Source organism: Eleutherodactylus coqui, chromosome 5 (assembly GCF_035609145.1).
Source record: "Eleutherodactylus coqui strain aEleCoq1 chromosome 5, aEleCoq1.hap1, whole genome shotgun sequence".
NCBI classification, from domain to species: Eukaryota; Metazoa; Chordata; class Amphibia; order Anura; family Eleutherodactylidae; genus Eleutherodactylus; species Eleutherodactylus coqui.
In genome coordinates this window covers 115,035,028-115,050,824 of record NC_089841.1, presented here as the reverse complement: position 1 = coordinate 115,050,824, position 15,797 = coordinate 115,035,028, and the positions used below count along the sequence as shown (strand labels likewise).

The window sequence follows — 15,797 nt, the reverse complement described above, 5'->3', positions numbered from 1 at the left end:
TTCTGTGTCCACCTCAGTCCTTGCTCTACCGGCTCAGTCTTGTTTCTCTTGGTATATGGAGGCATCCCTGGTCTGGTGAGCGGCTGCTACTGAAGTTGCTGTGTCTTCTCTGATGTAGGAAGAGTTGCTGAGCAAGTGATAAGAGATAAGACAGTGTTACTGTAAAGAAGCCAGACTAAGTGGGTTAGTAGGTGTGATTACCTTGGAACATTTACTGTGTTGAATCGGGCACAGAAAGGCTCTTCAGTAGAAACAACAGTTGGCGCTATTCTTACATTAGTCCTGGAATATCTGGGGATAGAAACATTATTTTAAAGAAGTATAAATACAATACATAATTAGAAAGGTTTGTAATTATGGGCTGGATTTAACTAGAAAAATATTTTTCATGTGACAACCCCATCAAGTAATAAAAGCATGAAAAGTTTTCTCCTGAAATTCTGATCAGTGGGCTATTTTTGTTGTTGCAGCTTGGACTTCGGTCTCATGTACATGGTCGAGCTGGAGCCTGCAGAGCAGGGGCTGAAAGCTGTATGGCTCCCTACAGTGGGGTGGCATGATCTATGTTTGCTCCCATACAGACTCCATTGGATGCTGTACAATATTTTTCCTGGCAAATAGGCATTGTTTTCATGGAGGATACCTCTGTACATAAGACGTATGATGGAGTATGCCACAGAAACATCCATATGCCTCTGAATGAAAGTAAAAACGTATGCAATGGCCCACGTACTTGTATGGGCATCGTATTTCGGCTCTTTACAGCTTGGTTGTATGAGCCCTTATTCGCTTGAATGGGTATAAGCTATAATTCCAGGTACAACCCATGGAACTTCTTTCCCAAGAATAACTAGCTGACCCTTTTTTCTAAACTCATAAAGCCCCTTTAACATGTTTGTTTTATATTCTACATAATTAGTTTTTTATGACCTTTAAAATGTACTTATTTTTGTCTTTGCTATCTGCAGGTAAATGAAGTTACAGTGGAGCAACTCGTCCAACAGTATCCCCACATCACATTCAGTACTGTACTTCAGGACTGTAAGAGAACTTTGGAACGGGCTTATCAGATGGGCTGGACACCAAATGCATCATCCGTCTCATAATTCAGTGGAAAACAAATAGTTTATTAAGCAGTTGTGGAAAATGCTGATCATGGATATTTTATACCCAGAAAAATCTACAACGCATTTTATTTCAAGAATCCACCGTAATTGAACCATGGCACCACTTCTGGGTGGCTTGTAAAGAATGTTTTTGGAATCTTTCCATCGTGTGAGAAGTATATTTTACAAGGTGTTTGGCTCCTGAGATATTGGCTCTGTTTGGTTGCTGTTATAGTATGGATTGATATAATTTGTGTGAAAAGTGATTGTAACATGTTGAGATATTGTGTTATAAGAGCATGCCACTTCTAGTACTATCAAATTTTCACTTTTCCATATTAGTTCTAGAGAAGTGAACATTATGTATTATAAACTTGATCTGTGGGATTGTTTTCGGTCTTTTATTTTTAGTTTTCTGATGAGCATCTGTAATGACTTTATTGGAGATTTGAGCTTTACAATCTGCTGCTGAATAGCCCTTTTATACTAAATCCTTTCATTTATAGAACGTAGACTTTGCAATGAGTTTGACCTTGCTTTTATTTAGAGTTACTCTTTGTTTCTCTTCTCTTATTGTATCCTTTTAATAATTGCAGAACAAAAGGTTTTGTGTTCATGTCTCTCATTCTTTATCTTTTATGATTTTTAAAGCGGTAATTTGCTCAAATATCGTGTTGTGATGTGCTTCAGGGAGGACTATTAACGACATAAGTTGAAACTCTTGAACCCCAATGGAAAGTTTGTATAGGTACCCCTGGCAACTATCACATTTCATTTATATTACTATCCTCATGTGGGATAGAATTTACCTTTTGGGACCCCTTAGAGTCCAAGTGTCTGGTGCAGTTACAATATCTGCATTGTTGTTGTTTTTGTTGTTCCTTTTTTAATCAAGTTTTTACCATATTTTTGACTATTTTCACCAAGTCTGTGAAGAGGGTAGTTTGCATTGCAAACTTTCACGTTGCATATCCAATGTCATGCTCTTATATACCAATTAAAACATGTGCAAAGTGCACGAAATAATGATGAATCAAGTTAACACAGAGAAGATTGACAGACTTGGAGAAGATCGTTGTGTGCTGCTTCTGTGACTGTGAGACAAGACAATACTCCATTTACTCCACAATGAATGTTTCTATCTGATTTTTTTTGTTTGTTTGGTTTTCTGTTAACTGGGCTATCCAGGGAAGTTTTGTTCCAAAAGCTGCTTACCATGCTGTACCAACCTAAAAGAAACCATACTCGCCTCCTTTGCTTTCCACCCTTTTATGTTCCACCACTCCCTGGTCCCCGACTCCTTGTCACTTCTGGCTGCACAGCAATGGCTTGCTGACCCTTAGACATTTGATGGCTGCAGCTAATCACTAGTTGAAGTGACTTGGTATTTGGATTACGCAGTCACATGGCCTTGATGTTAGTGATATAATTTCTGTCTCGTTAAAGTCAAAAGTGAAGACCAGTGGGGAAAACAGACACTAGCGGTAAATATGGCTTTTTATGTTGGTACATCATGGTAAACAAAGGTGCTGTTGGCCAAAAACGATCCCTTGGAAACCTCTTTACGGTGGTAATAATTATATATGCTTGACACAGTGGCAATTATAGCCATCTGGTTATTTTCGCATGCAGCAGATTTGTTGCAGAAAAGCAGTCCAGTACATCTTAATTCCTCATATCCTGACTAGACAAATCCCAGGAAACAGCCACTGCACCTAAAAATCTGGTGTCTTAACTTTTTCTATTCTTTTCTATTGCTGTTTATGGAAGTTCTTAATGAACAGCTAATAGGCTCTTTAGTTGGTCTCACTGGACCCTTGAATTCTATTTGTCCATATACATTATTAAAATACACATTAAAAAAGGACTAGGGGGCAGAATAGCAGTATTTAGGTTGAAGAAGTATGGAAACCTACAATATGGTACTATCTTTATACCAATCATGATGTGCTTGGGAATTATCAGTTTCTGTATATTTTCGTCCCAGACTAGGAGTTCACTAATGAGTGATGACCATGTATGGTCCATCCGTTTTCATCCCAAGTGCTGAATAAGCCAGCATACCATGATAAGCCCGACAGTACATCCAAGCAGTAATACCACAAGCTGCCTTAATAAAATCACAACTTTTGATTTTAAAGGCTTTGTGAACATTGTCATAGACTTAGAAAAAATGCTCTAAAATCTCAATAATTCGTTGTTTTACAAACTAACATTTAGTGTTGAATGATAAATCATTTCAGTGTCCTGGCCAACCATGAGATGATAATGTGCACCACTTTGTAGGTGGATCATGTAAATAGCCATGTTAGATTCTTACATTTATCTAACAATATCATTATGAAGATATTTGCCATATTGAAGAATAACGTAAAAGTAATATACATAGTTTATTTATGTGCTAAATTTTTGTTTTCTTCAATTTGTTAACTAGTAATAGAGTATAACGGCCTGTTTACACAGACCAGTAATCTGTTATGAGCATTTTCTTGCCCGATCATCGATCTGTGTGAATATGCCTGCGATCAGTCAACAAATAAGTACGGTAATTGTTTGTCAGCTAATCAAATCTTTTATGAGAAGATGTAAATGTTCGCTCACTGGCAGAAGATCTACCCATGTAAACAGGGATGTGCTGCCGATTAATGCAGTCTGTATAGGGGCTAACATGGCATATTACTTGCGAACATCTGCCGCATGTAAATGGCAGTAACAAGCGATCAACATGCATTATTGTCGATTGGAGCTCTTTAATAGGTAGAATATCTGCCCATATAAATTGACCTTAAGACTATGTTGTCTTTATCTGTAATAAAATTAGAATCACTGCAGCACATAATAAGGTTGGTGCCCACTAATTTGGGTGTTTTAGGGCGCCAAGAGTAAATTATTCTCATTTGGAAGTCAGTGCAAATTTCAATTTCCACCCTAGTCTTTAACACTGCACCTTATGAAGGTAAATATTCAAATTTGTGTAAATTCACACTCTCAACATTTTACCAACAAGCCACCTTCCTATAATTGAAGGTGTACTTCTTTTGTACGAGAAATTGTGGATGAAATAGGGATGTAATAAGCTCCCTACTTATTACCCCAAGCTCTTTTTGTTCCACAGGGAAAAGACTTACAGCTTTGAACGAACAGAGGTCTTTCTTTTTCAAACCGCTATTGCTCCGGTTCATCAGGGCAACCATTACACTTGTGATCTCATTTTAAAGCCACAAAATAAGAGCTTGATAAAACCAGAGCGACCATCATTTAAAGTGGGTCAGGGATACTGAGTTTACAACTTTCACTTTAGGTCTGTGTGTAGAGCAGAGGGGCGCAGGGAGTATGAACGGGCAACAGAAAACAACCGCCATTCTCCTGCCTCTTCCCCTGTTCCAAAGAAGAGATAGGATGGACTGTTGTCCCCCATTATCAATCGCAGAACATATTCGGAGCACTTATTCATCTAATCGATCCTCTATGCCGTTTAATCTTTCAGAAGCTACAGTCATTGCCGACCACTGCATGTAATCGGATTTACTGAAAAAGTCAAATAAATAAATTTCCTCTTACACGATTCTTTAATTATTGAAAACAATACACATAATAGCAATAGCTATATCCATAACAACCAGTATTATAAAATATTTAATTATTTATTCAGTACAGTAAATTCAGCGGGAAATAAAGAAAAACTTTCTTTTCAAATCCCTTTCCCCAACACAGGAATAAAAAGTTTATCCATAAGAGGAATCAAAACGTTATTTGTACCTCAAAATAGTACCAATAAAAAGTTTTCATAAAAAAACCTGCTTCATACAGCTCTGTCACAAAAAAAAATGCTATGTTTTGGAATGTGGCTCCAAAAAAGGAAAAAGGTTTTTTATAGAACAAAAAAAAAAGTTACTATCATGCAAAGGTAGTAAAACATAAGAAAACCTCTATAAATTTGGTATTGTCATAATTGTAATGAACTATAGAATAAAGTTAATATGTTTATACTACATGGAGAATGCCATAAAAATAAATCCCCAAAACAATTAATAAAATTGCTTTTTTTTACCATTGCCCACCTGCAAAAAATTAAAGTGACCAAACCACCTCTCTGACTACCTGATGCACACTGTGCGTTAGCATGCATTGGTAGGCTAGGACACTACATACTGATCTGATTGGCCAGCACTGCTTAAAGAGAGTCTGTCACTTACTTTAAGCCCTATAAGCTAAGTTTATGGGCTTGAAAGTAGCTGACCCGTGGACTTTAGGGATGTAAGTGTTATACTTACTTTCCCTGTCACCCCTCCAGAGTGCCCGCTGGAAGCTGCCACTGCAGTGCGTTGAGCTGCGCTGCTAAGTGGTCCCCCCATTGTAGAATTAGAATGGGTGGACTATTTAGCACACAGCCTAATGCATTGAGCAGCAGCCTTCACCGCTAACACTGGGGGAATGACGGGGGAGGTAAGCATCACACTTGCATCTGTGGACTCAACGGGGTATTACTTTCAGCTCATAAGCTTAGCTTATAGGGCTAAAAGTAGATGACCGATTCCCTTTAGGTAAAGCAGGTGTAATGCCCTAGACTAATGATGCCAAGTTTTGCAGGCAGCCAGAGAATCTGGTGTGGCCATCTTTGTCCTGCAAATTACATGGTCTACTACAGCGAAGTCAAAGTATACAGTAAAAAAATATTTCCTGGAATCTTTTTCCGATTTTAATGTGACTGTTGGGGGATTAGGGAGTGGGGAGGTGTGCGAAGGGAGGGGGAGGGTAAAGTATTGACAACCTCTATTGCCTGATATGCAGGAAAGTTATCTATTACACAAAATCACATCTCCATCAGCACCATATCTTCAGGTGGGATGGACCGCTAGAAGAAATTTAGTGTATATTTTAAAATACACAATTTACAATGGTAGAGATAGAAGCCTAATGGTAAGTGTAATCTTAAATGTGTAAATGTCAAATGTACTTTATGATAAATGAACATGACTGTAATCTAAATGAGACCCCCAACCACCATACTATTTGATGTGCAAATTGTACTTCCATATATCAGCTCACCTAGAATCACTAAGGCCGTCTTCACACATGGCGGAGATGCTGCGGAAATTCCAAGCATTTATAGTACAAGCCATGTGTAGATTTAAAGGAATCTCCTTCATATGCTGCGGAAATTTTTCGCAACCAATCCGCAATGTTTTTGAAAAACACTGTGGATTTTAAATCTGCACATGTCTATTTCTGCTGCGGATTTCAACCCTTTAAATATGTGAGAGGGTGAGACAGCCTCCAATATGTGTACATTGTTCTTGTTACTGTAAATAGTCCACTACTGTGTGTTTTACTATTTGTCCACAAGAGGTCACTGTTCTGCAGAAAAGATTATGGTCAAGCTGTGAGGTGACAGGACCATGGTAGCCTGTGATTGGAGAACCCGTTGCCTGGTTACAGCGTGCGCACGGGAGGAGAGAAAATTAAAAGCGTGCGTACACTGTGAGTTGGGCAGTTGGTCGAGGAAGCCATTTTGAGTGGAGCTACGGAAGAGGGACGGAGGTCGTATCCTGAAGGGATTGGAGCTACAGCGGATTCAGATGCCCGCTGGATGGGAGAAGACTTGCTGCCGGGGATGTTGCTGAACAACCGGAGCGAGACTGGATATTGTGTGGACAATACTGGATGCCGCTGAGGAAGTGAGTAACGGCTCTCTGCGGTACCGCACGCTTTTCTGGAGGAGCCCCTCATCCGTCTAGACTTTTTGGCCGATCAAACAGCAGACCGGTCTATGTGCACGCAAGACACCATATTTTGGCGCCAAGTTACTTGGGACTGCATTTTGGCCTGTAGTTAGATTAGGTAGGGTTATGGACCGTGTCAGGCCACACTTCAGCCATCAGTAAGAAGCTTCTGGAGAACATTCACCTGGCTATATAGCCGCTGTTCTTTATACATATTCCATATTGTATTGGTCTGGGGGGATAGAGTCAGTGTGGGTAAGTTTGTAAGCTGTTGTGCTGCACCGCCGGTACTCAGATCACTCTCCCTTTCCTTTGTTCCTTAGTAGCGGTATTAATAGGTAACAAGGGGCAGGATTATTTAGGCCTGCCCGTTAGGTAAAAGCATAGTTTATTATAGTAGCGCCCTCTGGGGAGTACAGCGCTGTACAGCACAAGGGCCTCAGCCATCTGGCTGAGTGTATGTGAGTTTTGTTGGGTTACCCATTGTTTGTGGTCACGTGGGCCACAGAGCTTTAGTAAAATTCGGTTTGCCCCTGAACTGGTGTCAGAGACGTTTTTCTTGTTTGTGACTTCGCTGTATCCTGGGGAGCCCACCCCGGTACACGGCTTACAACTTGGCGTAGTCGGCAGGATACAGCGACCGTTATGGACGGGAACACGGCAGAAATTAATCCAGTAGCGCCGGCCCAGGGTTCAGCTCAGGGTGCCCCAGCACTGTCATTACAGCCCACGCCAGTCACTTTAGCCCAGGTAGGATACTTGTCAGTTGGGGCATTAATGCAGCAACTGCCCAAATTCAACGGGAAAAACATGACGTTGCAGGACTGGGCCGAAAGGGTGCGAAGCGTGGTTAAAATGTGCAACCTGACCCCTGAGGTGCGTGCGGAAATAGCGTTGGGGGCCTTAGAGGGTGACGTAAGACGGACTGTAATGGTGCGGCCCGAGTCAGAGAGGGACACCTTAGACAAAATATTGTCCCTGCTGGAAGGAGCTCAAGGGGGACGCACCAAGGTAGCACAATTGCGAAGCCAGTTCTTCAATCGGTCACAACGGGAGGACGAGACTTTGATGCAATATTCTAACGCCCTACAGGAGATATTGAATGAAGTGCAGCGGCGGGACCCAGAGGCTATGGGAGCCTTCCGGGGGGTGGACCGGCTATTACGCGACCAGTTCATAATAGGGTTATCCAATAAGTTCTTGCAGGACAAGATGCAAGAGATAGCCTGGGCGACGCCTGAACTGACATTCTACCAGGTTTACCTGGCTGCAGTAGAGAGGGAAGAGGAGCCCATGCCTGTGGCTGTGAAAGCAGTAAGTAGCACCGGAGTGACCAGAGGTCGATCGGGTTCGGAAGACTCGGAGTCCCTGAAGGATATAGTCCAGGCCCTGCGGACAGAGTTGAGGGAACTCCGAGTAGAAGTGTCCCAGATGAAAGCAGGGTCACCTCAGGCTCCAAAAATGGTCCCACCACCCCACCTGGCTCCATCAAGGATAAGCCAGGTGTGTGGGCCCACCAACAGAGGTCCTTCTAGTGTTCGGAGATCGCGGGGACCCCTCTGCTGGTACTGCCAACAGTATGGCCATATCGCCAGAGAGTGCCCGATGCAGGTGGAGCCTGAGCCGCCGTTAAACTCCCAACCGCCGCAGTAACAGGGCGAACTGTGGCGGTTCATCAAGGTCCAAGTCCTGTACACGATGATCGCGATCTGTATGCTAACAGCCCTGTTATGGAAGCGGAGATGGAAGGCAAGAAAGTAAGCTGCCTAGTTGATACTGGGTCGGAGTGCACCCTGATGCCTCTGGAGTTCTTTGAGAGACACTTCGGCCACATGATAGAGCCGGAAGATGGGAGTGTCATCAGATTGACGGCTGCAAATAACGGGGAGATGAATGTACGAGGCATAGTCTGGATGCGGGTCTGCCTATTTGGGCAGGATATTGGCAGAAAGGGGGTCGTACTGGTGGATCACCCCTCGAGGAAAGGGTTAGATGTAACGCTGGGAATGAACGTGCTGAGAGACCTAGACCAACATCTTTATGCCAAGGAAGGGCCTAAATACTGGCAGCGGGCCACCTCACATCGGCCGACTCAGAAGGTTTTGCAGCATATGGTGAGGAGCTACAGTCTGCAAAAGAGCATCATGTCTGATAAGGCTATTGGGCGCGTGAAGGTACCACTGAGGGCCCCGATGAAGATCCCTCCACGACGGGAACAAATCTTGATGCTGCCGGTAGGAGCTGGGAGGAAGCTGAATGGGCTAGAGGTTTTAATCGAGCCCGCGCCCCAAGGGGAAAGGTCAGCCCATCCCCTGGTAGCTCGGGCTCTTGCCACTGTTAAGGATGGATGTGTGCCAGTACGCTGCATCAATGTTTCGGACAGTGAGTTGACTGTTCCTGGAAATACCCTGTTGGCCGAAGTTTATGTGTCTGAGGGGGATATCCTCCGGCGGAGAGGCTTCACACTACAGCCAGATAGAAGGTCAGCCTGGACCTTTGCAGTAGAGATCAAGCAAAAAGAGGCCCCGACGTCGGAGTGGAACGGTCGAGTGATTATGGCCCTGATGGGGGTGGATCTCCGGGCCCTGACTCCGGGGCAACAGACGCTTCTGGAGGAGACTCTGTGGGAATTCCAGGAGGCATTCTCGAGGCATGATGAGGACTTCGGGTGTGTTTCTGGTATCGAACACGAAATACCTACCGGCGATGCCACGCCAATCAGGGAGCGGTACAGACAGATCCCACCCAAGATTTACCAGGAAGTGAAAGAGATGGTGGCCAGCATGTTGGAAACCCGGGTGATACAGGAGAGTCAGAGCCCTTGGGCTGCCCCAGTGGTCCTGGTGCGGAAGAAAGACGGGGGTCTTCGGTTCTGTGTAGACTACCGGAAGCTAAATGCACAGACCATTCGGGATGCCTACCCTCTTCCGCGGATTGAAGAGTCGCTGTCCTCCCTAGGTCATGCCAAGTTCTTTTCAACTCTCGACCTGGCCAGCGGGTATTGGCAAGTGCCTGTGGCCGAAAAGGACAAGGCGAAAACAGCCTTTATCCTACCCATGGGACTCTATGAGTTTAACAGGATGCCGTTCGGCCTGACTAATGCCCCGGGGACATTTCAGCGGTTGATGGAGCATTGTCTGGGTGACCTCAACTTTGAGTCGGTATTGATCTACTTGGACGATGTGGTAGTGTTTGGGACCTCCTTTGAAGACCATCTTCAGAAGCTGCGACAGGTCCTAGGACGGCTGCGAGACCATGGGCTTAAAGTCAAGCCCAAAAAGTGCCAACTGTTCAAGCAGCAGATAGAGTACCTTGGGCATGTGGTTACCCCAGAGGGGGTGCAGCCGACTACCAGTAAGGTGGAGGCCGTCCAACAGTGGCCCCAACCAAAGACCCTACGGGAGGTGCAGGCTTTTCTGGGGTTGGCCGGGTATTACCGAAGGTTCATACCCAAGTTTGCTCACCTGGCTAGTCCGCTAAATGAGCTGCTGAGAGGCACGGCTGGAGGACCCAAGAATCGTCCCATTGAGTGGGGGTCACGGCAACAAGAGGCTTTCGAGGCGATAAAGAAGGTTCTAACCAGTGCCCCGATCCTGGCTTATGCACGGTTTGACACCCCGTTCTTGTTGTACACTGACGGAAGCCTCCATGGTCTGGGGGCCGTGCTATCTCAAATTCAAGATGGACGTGAAAGAGTGATTGCTTATGGCAGCCGGTCTTTAAGGGAGTCGGAGCGCAATCCCGACAACTATAGCTCTTTTAAGTTGGAACTTTTGGCACTGGTGTGGGCCATGACCGAAAAGTTTGCGGAGTACCTGACGGGTGCCGAAGTGACTGTGATGACTGACAATAACCCGTTAGCACACTTGGAGAATGCCAAGCTAGGGGCTCTTGAACAGAGATGGATGGCTCGCCTCTCCAAGTACCAATATTGTATCCGGTTCCGGTCGGGGAAAGAAAATGGCAACGCGGATGCGCTTTCCCGAGTTCCTGTAGGATTGCCGACCCAGAGTGGTGATGAGGAGCTAGAGGACATCGAAATCCCGGATCTTGGCAGGGCGCCCACTTTCCAGAACATAACGCATTCAAGTGGGGTGGCTTCGGGAATGCCAATGGTGTTGGGAAAGACGTTAGCAGATTGGGAGAGAGTCCAAAATAGCTGCCCGGACCTAAAGAAAGTGAAGCAGTGGGTCCAGAGCAAAATATGGCCTCGGCCTGAAGAGCGAGCCAGCTTAACTCCAGAGGGTCAAAGGCTGCTAAGACAGTGGGATAAATTGAGCGTTGTCCAGGGGGTCCTGTGCAGGACCATATACCTACAGTCAGAGTTGCAGTACCGACAACAGATTGTCATTCCCATGTTGCTGGGGCCGGCAGCAGCCCGGGAGGCCCATGACAGGGGCGCCCATTTTGGGAGCGATAAAACATACAAATGGCTCCAGCGATTGGTGTATTGTCCTGACTTGGGAGACATGGTGACTGAGGCCTGTCTCAAGTGTCGGCCCTGTGGACTGAGTAAGGGTCCCGAGGAACGGGCTCCTATACAAACTATCAGTACATCTGCCCCCCTAGAGATTTTGATGATTGACTATGTGCAGATTGGGTACTCTACCTCAGGACATTCCTACTGTTTAGTCATGACAGACCATTTCACTAAATATGCGGTGGCCATACCCACCAGAGATCAAACGGCAGAATCGGCTGCAAAAGCAGTTTGTAAACATTTTATACAAGTGTTTGGGTGTCCACAGAGAATTCATTCCGATCAAGGGGCTTGTTTCCAGGGTACTCTGATGGGCGAGTTGTATCAGCTCTATGGGATTGAACGTTCCCGCACGACCCCATACCACCCCCAAGGGAATGGGGCGTGTGAACGGTTCAACCGCACCTTGATCCAGATGCTGCGAACTTTGGAGGATAGCCAAAAGGCTCGTTGGCCAGAGTATTTGCCCGAACTGATGTGGGCTTATAACAACAGGGTACATAACACTACGGGTTACTCTCCCCATATGCTGATGTTCGGGAGAGCAGGCCAGGAGATTGAGGATCTCCACATGCCCGACCCGATGGGGCCACCCCCGAGGAATACTACAGCATGGGTACAAGAACACCGCCGTCGGTTGAGAGCGGTGCACAGGGTTGTGGGAGAACGCCTGAGGCAAGTGGTGCATCCAAACTCAAGACCAGTGCAGAGAGATGAGTTCACTTCGGGTGACCGAGTGTTAGTCCGGGCCAAGAGGCCATCTGGAAAGTTGGATGGGCGGTGGGAGGCGGTTCCGTATATGGTGAAGCGAAGGGTAGATCCTGACATACCAGTTTATGAAGTAGAGCCAGTAGGAACTGGGGGACCCTCGCGGAGTCTACACCGTAATATGTTGAGACGTTGTAACTTTGAAGAGGCCGCAGCTGAGAAGGAGGTGTCTACACCCGCCATGAGTACTAGGGAACCTCCCTTAGAAGAGGAAAGCTGGGTCATCTCAGTCCCTATCCCGGCGGAGGTTCCAGTTCAGACAAATCCGACACCCAGGGAAGGAGCTACACAATCAGCAGTGCATCCTTCAGTGACTGCGCCCAACTCCCTTGACTCTATGACTCTGCGTAGGACAACTAGGTCCAACGCTGGCGTACCTCCACTGCGCTATGCGCAGGACGAGTTTGTTTGGGTAAGGTTGCCGGGGGCGTCAACCTCTAGTGGGGTGGCATGTGAGAGGGTGAGACAGCCTCCAATATGTGTACATTGTTCTTGTTACTGTAAATAGTCCACTACTGTGTGTTTTACTATTTGTCCACAAGAGGTCACTGTTCTGCAGAAAAGATTATGGTCAAGCTGTGAGGTGACAGGACCATGGTAGCCTGTGATTGGAGAACCCGTTGCCTGGTTACAGCGTGCGCACGGGAGGAGAGAAAATTAAAAGCGTGCGTACACTGTGAGTTGGGCAGTTGGTCGAGGAAGCCATTTTGAGTGGAGCTACGGAAGAGGGACGGAGGTCGTATCCTGAAGGGATTGGAGCTACAGCGGATTCAGATGCCCGCTGGATGGGAGAAGACTTGCTGCCGGGGATGTTGCTGAACAACCGGAGCGAGACTGGATATTGTGTGGACAATACTGGATGCCGCTGAGGAAGTGAGTAACGGCTCTCTGCGGTACCGCACGCTTTTCTGGAGGAGCCCCTCATCCGTCTAGACTTTTTGGCCGATCAAACAGCAGACCGGTCTATGTGCACGCAAGACACCATATTTTGGCGCCAAGTTACTTGGGACTGCATTTTGGCCTGTAGTTAGATTAGGTAGGGTTATGGACCGTGTCAGGCCACACTTCAGCCATCAGTAAGAAGCTTCTGGAGAACATTCACCTGGCTATATAGCCGCTGTTCTTTATACATATTCCATATTGTATTGGTCTGGGGGGATAGAGTCAGTGTGGGTAAGTTTGTAAGCTGTTGTGCTGCACCGCCGGTACTCAGATCACTCTCCCTTTCCTTTGTTCCTTAGTAGCGGTATTAATAGGTAACAAGGGGCAGGATTATTTAGGCCTGCCCGTTAGGTAAAAGCATAGTTTATTATAGTAGCGCCCTCTGGGGAGTACAGCGCTGTACAGCACAAGGGCCTCAGCCATCTGGCTGAGTGTATGTGAGTTTTGTTGGGTTACCCATTGTTTGTGGTCACGTGGGCCACAGAGCTTTAGTAAAATTCGGTTTGCCCCTGAACTGGTGTCAGAGACGTTTTTCTTGTTTGTGACTTCGCTGTATCCTGGGGAGCCCACCCCGGTACACGGCTTACAAATACATGGGTTTAAAGTTTTCACAGGTAAATCTGCTGCCAAACACGCACTTTTTTACATACGGATTTGGCCACTGCATATTTACTGCAGCGCTTACACGCTTTATGAAGATACCCTGGAGACTTTTATTTATTTTTTGTCCACTTTTGCGCAACTAGCCTTTCTTGACACATTACAGTACCTTTAGATGTTGTTACAATTGTCTACACTTCCTGGTGGCCAGAAGAATCCGCCACCTTAATTTCTGCTGGATTAGTTGGAACTTGGAAATGTTGTGAATAGAGTTGAGCGAACATACTCTGCCGAGCTTGATGCTCGTTCGAGTATTAGCGTACTCGAAGGTGCTCATTACTCGAATGAGCATCAAGCCATGTTCGACCCCACCCCAGTTTTTGGCTCCTCTCCGCTGTGATGTCCCTTTTTTGGCCCCGCCACGACGCAGCGCGTGTCATTGGCAAATTTTTGTGTCTGGCAGTAGAGAGAGAGATCGTTACTCGAGTAGAGCTCTCGAATTTTACGAAAAGCTCGACTCGAATAACGCGGACTCCAGCATTTGGGTGCTCGCTCATCTCTAGTTGTGAACTATAGTTACCTGCTTATGAAATCCATAATAACCCAGGTCCGCTTGTGTGTGATGAGCCAGTGCAGGTCGGTCATCTCCAATCTATGGTTTTCCAACTGTGGTGAAACTGCATTGCCCAGCATGTCCCGGCAGACGGTAGTGTAACCACAGCTGGAAGATCGCAGGTGAGAAATCTAGAGACCACTGGTGTTTAGAATGCTGTCCATCCCATTTTTTACAACATTTGTAATCCATTTGGTTAATAATGCCTTGCAGTTATACTTTGTTCATAGTTTTTTTTATTAGCATTCTTCTTTGTTTTACACAGATGTTGTCATCCTTAGTTTATTATTCTGTAATCAATATATGCAAATTAATATTGTTGGCTCATATCTGCTCCTGTGTACAGGCCTCAAAATGCTGTATAAAACTGAGAATTTTTTCCACTTACATAGACTTATGAAAAATGGTATTTCCTGGAATTAAAATGGAATAGGTCTACTTTTATTGCACTGATGAAAACAATTGACTTCTACATGGCGATGTACCGGTAAACTGGTGGGAATCATATTTAAAATGTATTTTTCAATCATTGAGAAGATTAAACTATTTCAAATCCTCTATATGTGTTGCATTTTTTATTACAGTTGTTTGGTGGTGTTATTCTACTCTTTAAAACAGTAGGAGAAAATTGACAGCTGTTTAATACGGATGTACGTGAGCAGTACTCTTTATGGAATAATGGTGGTGGTTGGGGTCATGATTATTGTGATTATATTTCATTGCACACTTTGATGCCAAACTGATACTGGGTAATATTGATTTTTTTTTTTGGCTATGTCTTTTTTTAAATTGCAACTATTCTAGAAAATAATTAAAACATCTACTCAAGGATCCAAAGAATTAAAACCCTTATGTCTGAGTAGAAAGCCAGACTTAACTGTCTAAATCTGTTCTTTACCATAATTGCTTAAGAGGTTTGCCTTCATGTGTCTAGAAATACAACAGAGAACTTATTAAAGGGATTGTATAACAAAAAGAAATTATCTCATTCCGAGCCTATGGGATAACTTTCAGATTGGTGAGGGTCGGACTGCTGAGACCCACAGTAATCACGTGAAGGGTCCCACAGGTCCTCAAATGAATGGAGCAGTGATCACACATGCACAGTACTGCTCTATTCATTTCGATGGGACTGCTGGACATAGCCAGCAGCTTGTACTTGGTTATCGCCAGATGTCCTATTTGAAATGAATGTGCATGTCTGATCACTGTTCCATTCATTCATCCTGGGACGTTCGAGACCCATGTTCTCATGATCGGTAAGGGTCCCAGCAGTCAAACCTCCACTGATCAAATAGTTATCCACTATACTGTGGGTAGGGCCTAACTTCCTTTCATAGTACAACTACTTTAAGGCATTTTAAGTATCAGATCTGCATTGGTAATTAAAGAATATGAAGTGGATATATACCACAAAATGTTACCTACCAACAATGACATTTTTATTTACTGGTATTTATGTTATCTTAAACTATAAATAAATCAAGCAATGAAATGCTAGAAAATGAAAAAAAAATCCCATTGTATTTCAATTAAATTGCTTTGTATTTGCAGAGACAATGTAT

The 15,797-nt window shown here is 44.9% G+C and overlaps 1 protein-coding gene across 1 annotated transcript in view; it reads left to right on the top strand.

The window, feature by feature from the left end:
• Window positions 1–7,367, top strand: part of FBXL17 (F-box and leucine rich repeat protein 17) — a 623,040-nt gene extending 615,673 nt beyond the window's left edge. The window contains exon 9 of the mRNA XM_066603043.1: window positions 969–7,367. Coding sequence (XP_066459140.1) covers window positions 969–1,106 — 138 coding nt within the window. The 3' untranslated portion in view covers window positions 1,107–7,367. The remainder of the gene's footprint in view (window positions 1–968) is intronic.
• The last annotated feature ends 8,430 nt before the right edge of the window (window positions 7,368–15,797 follow it).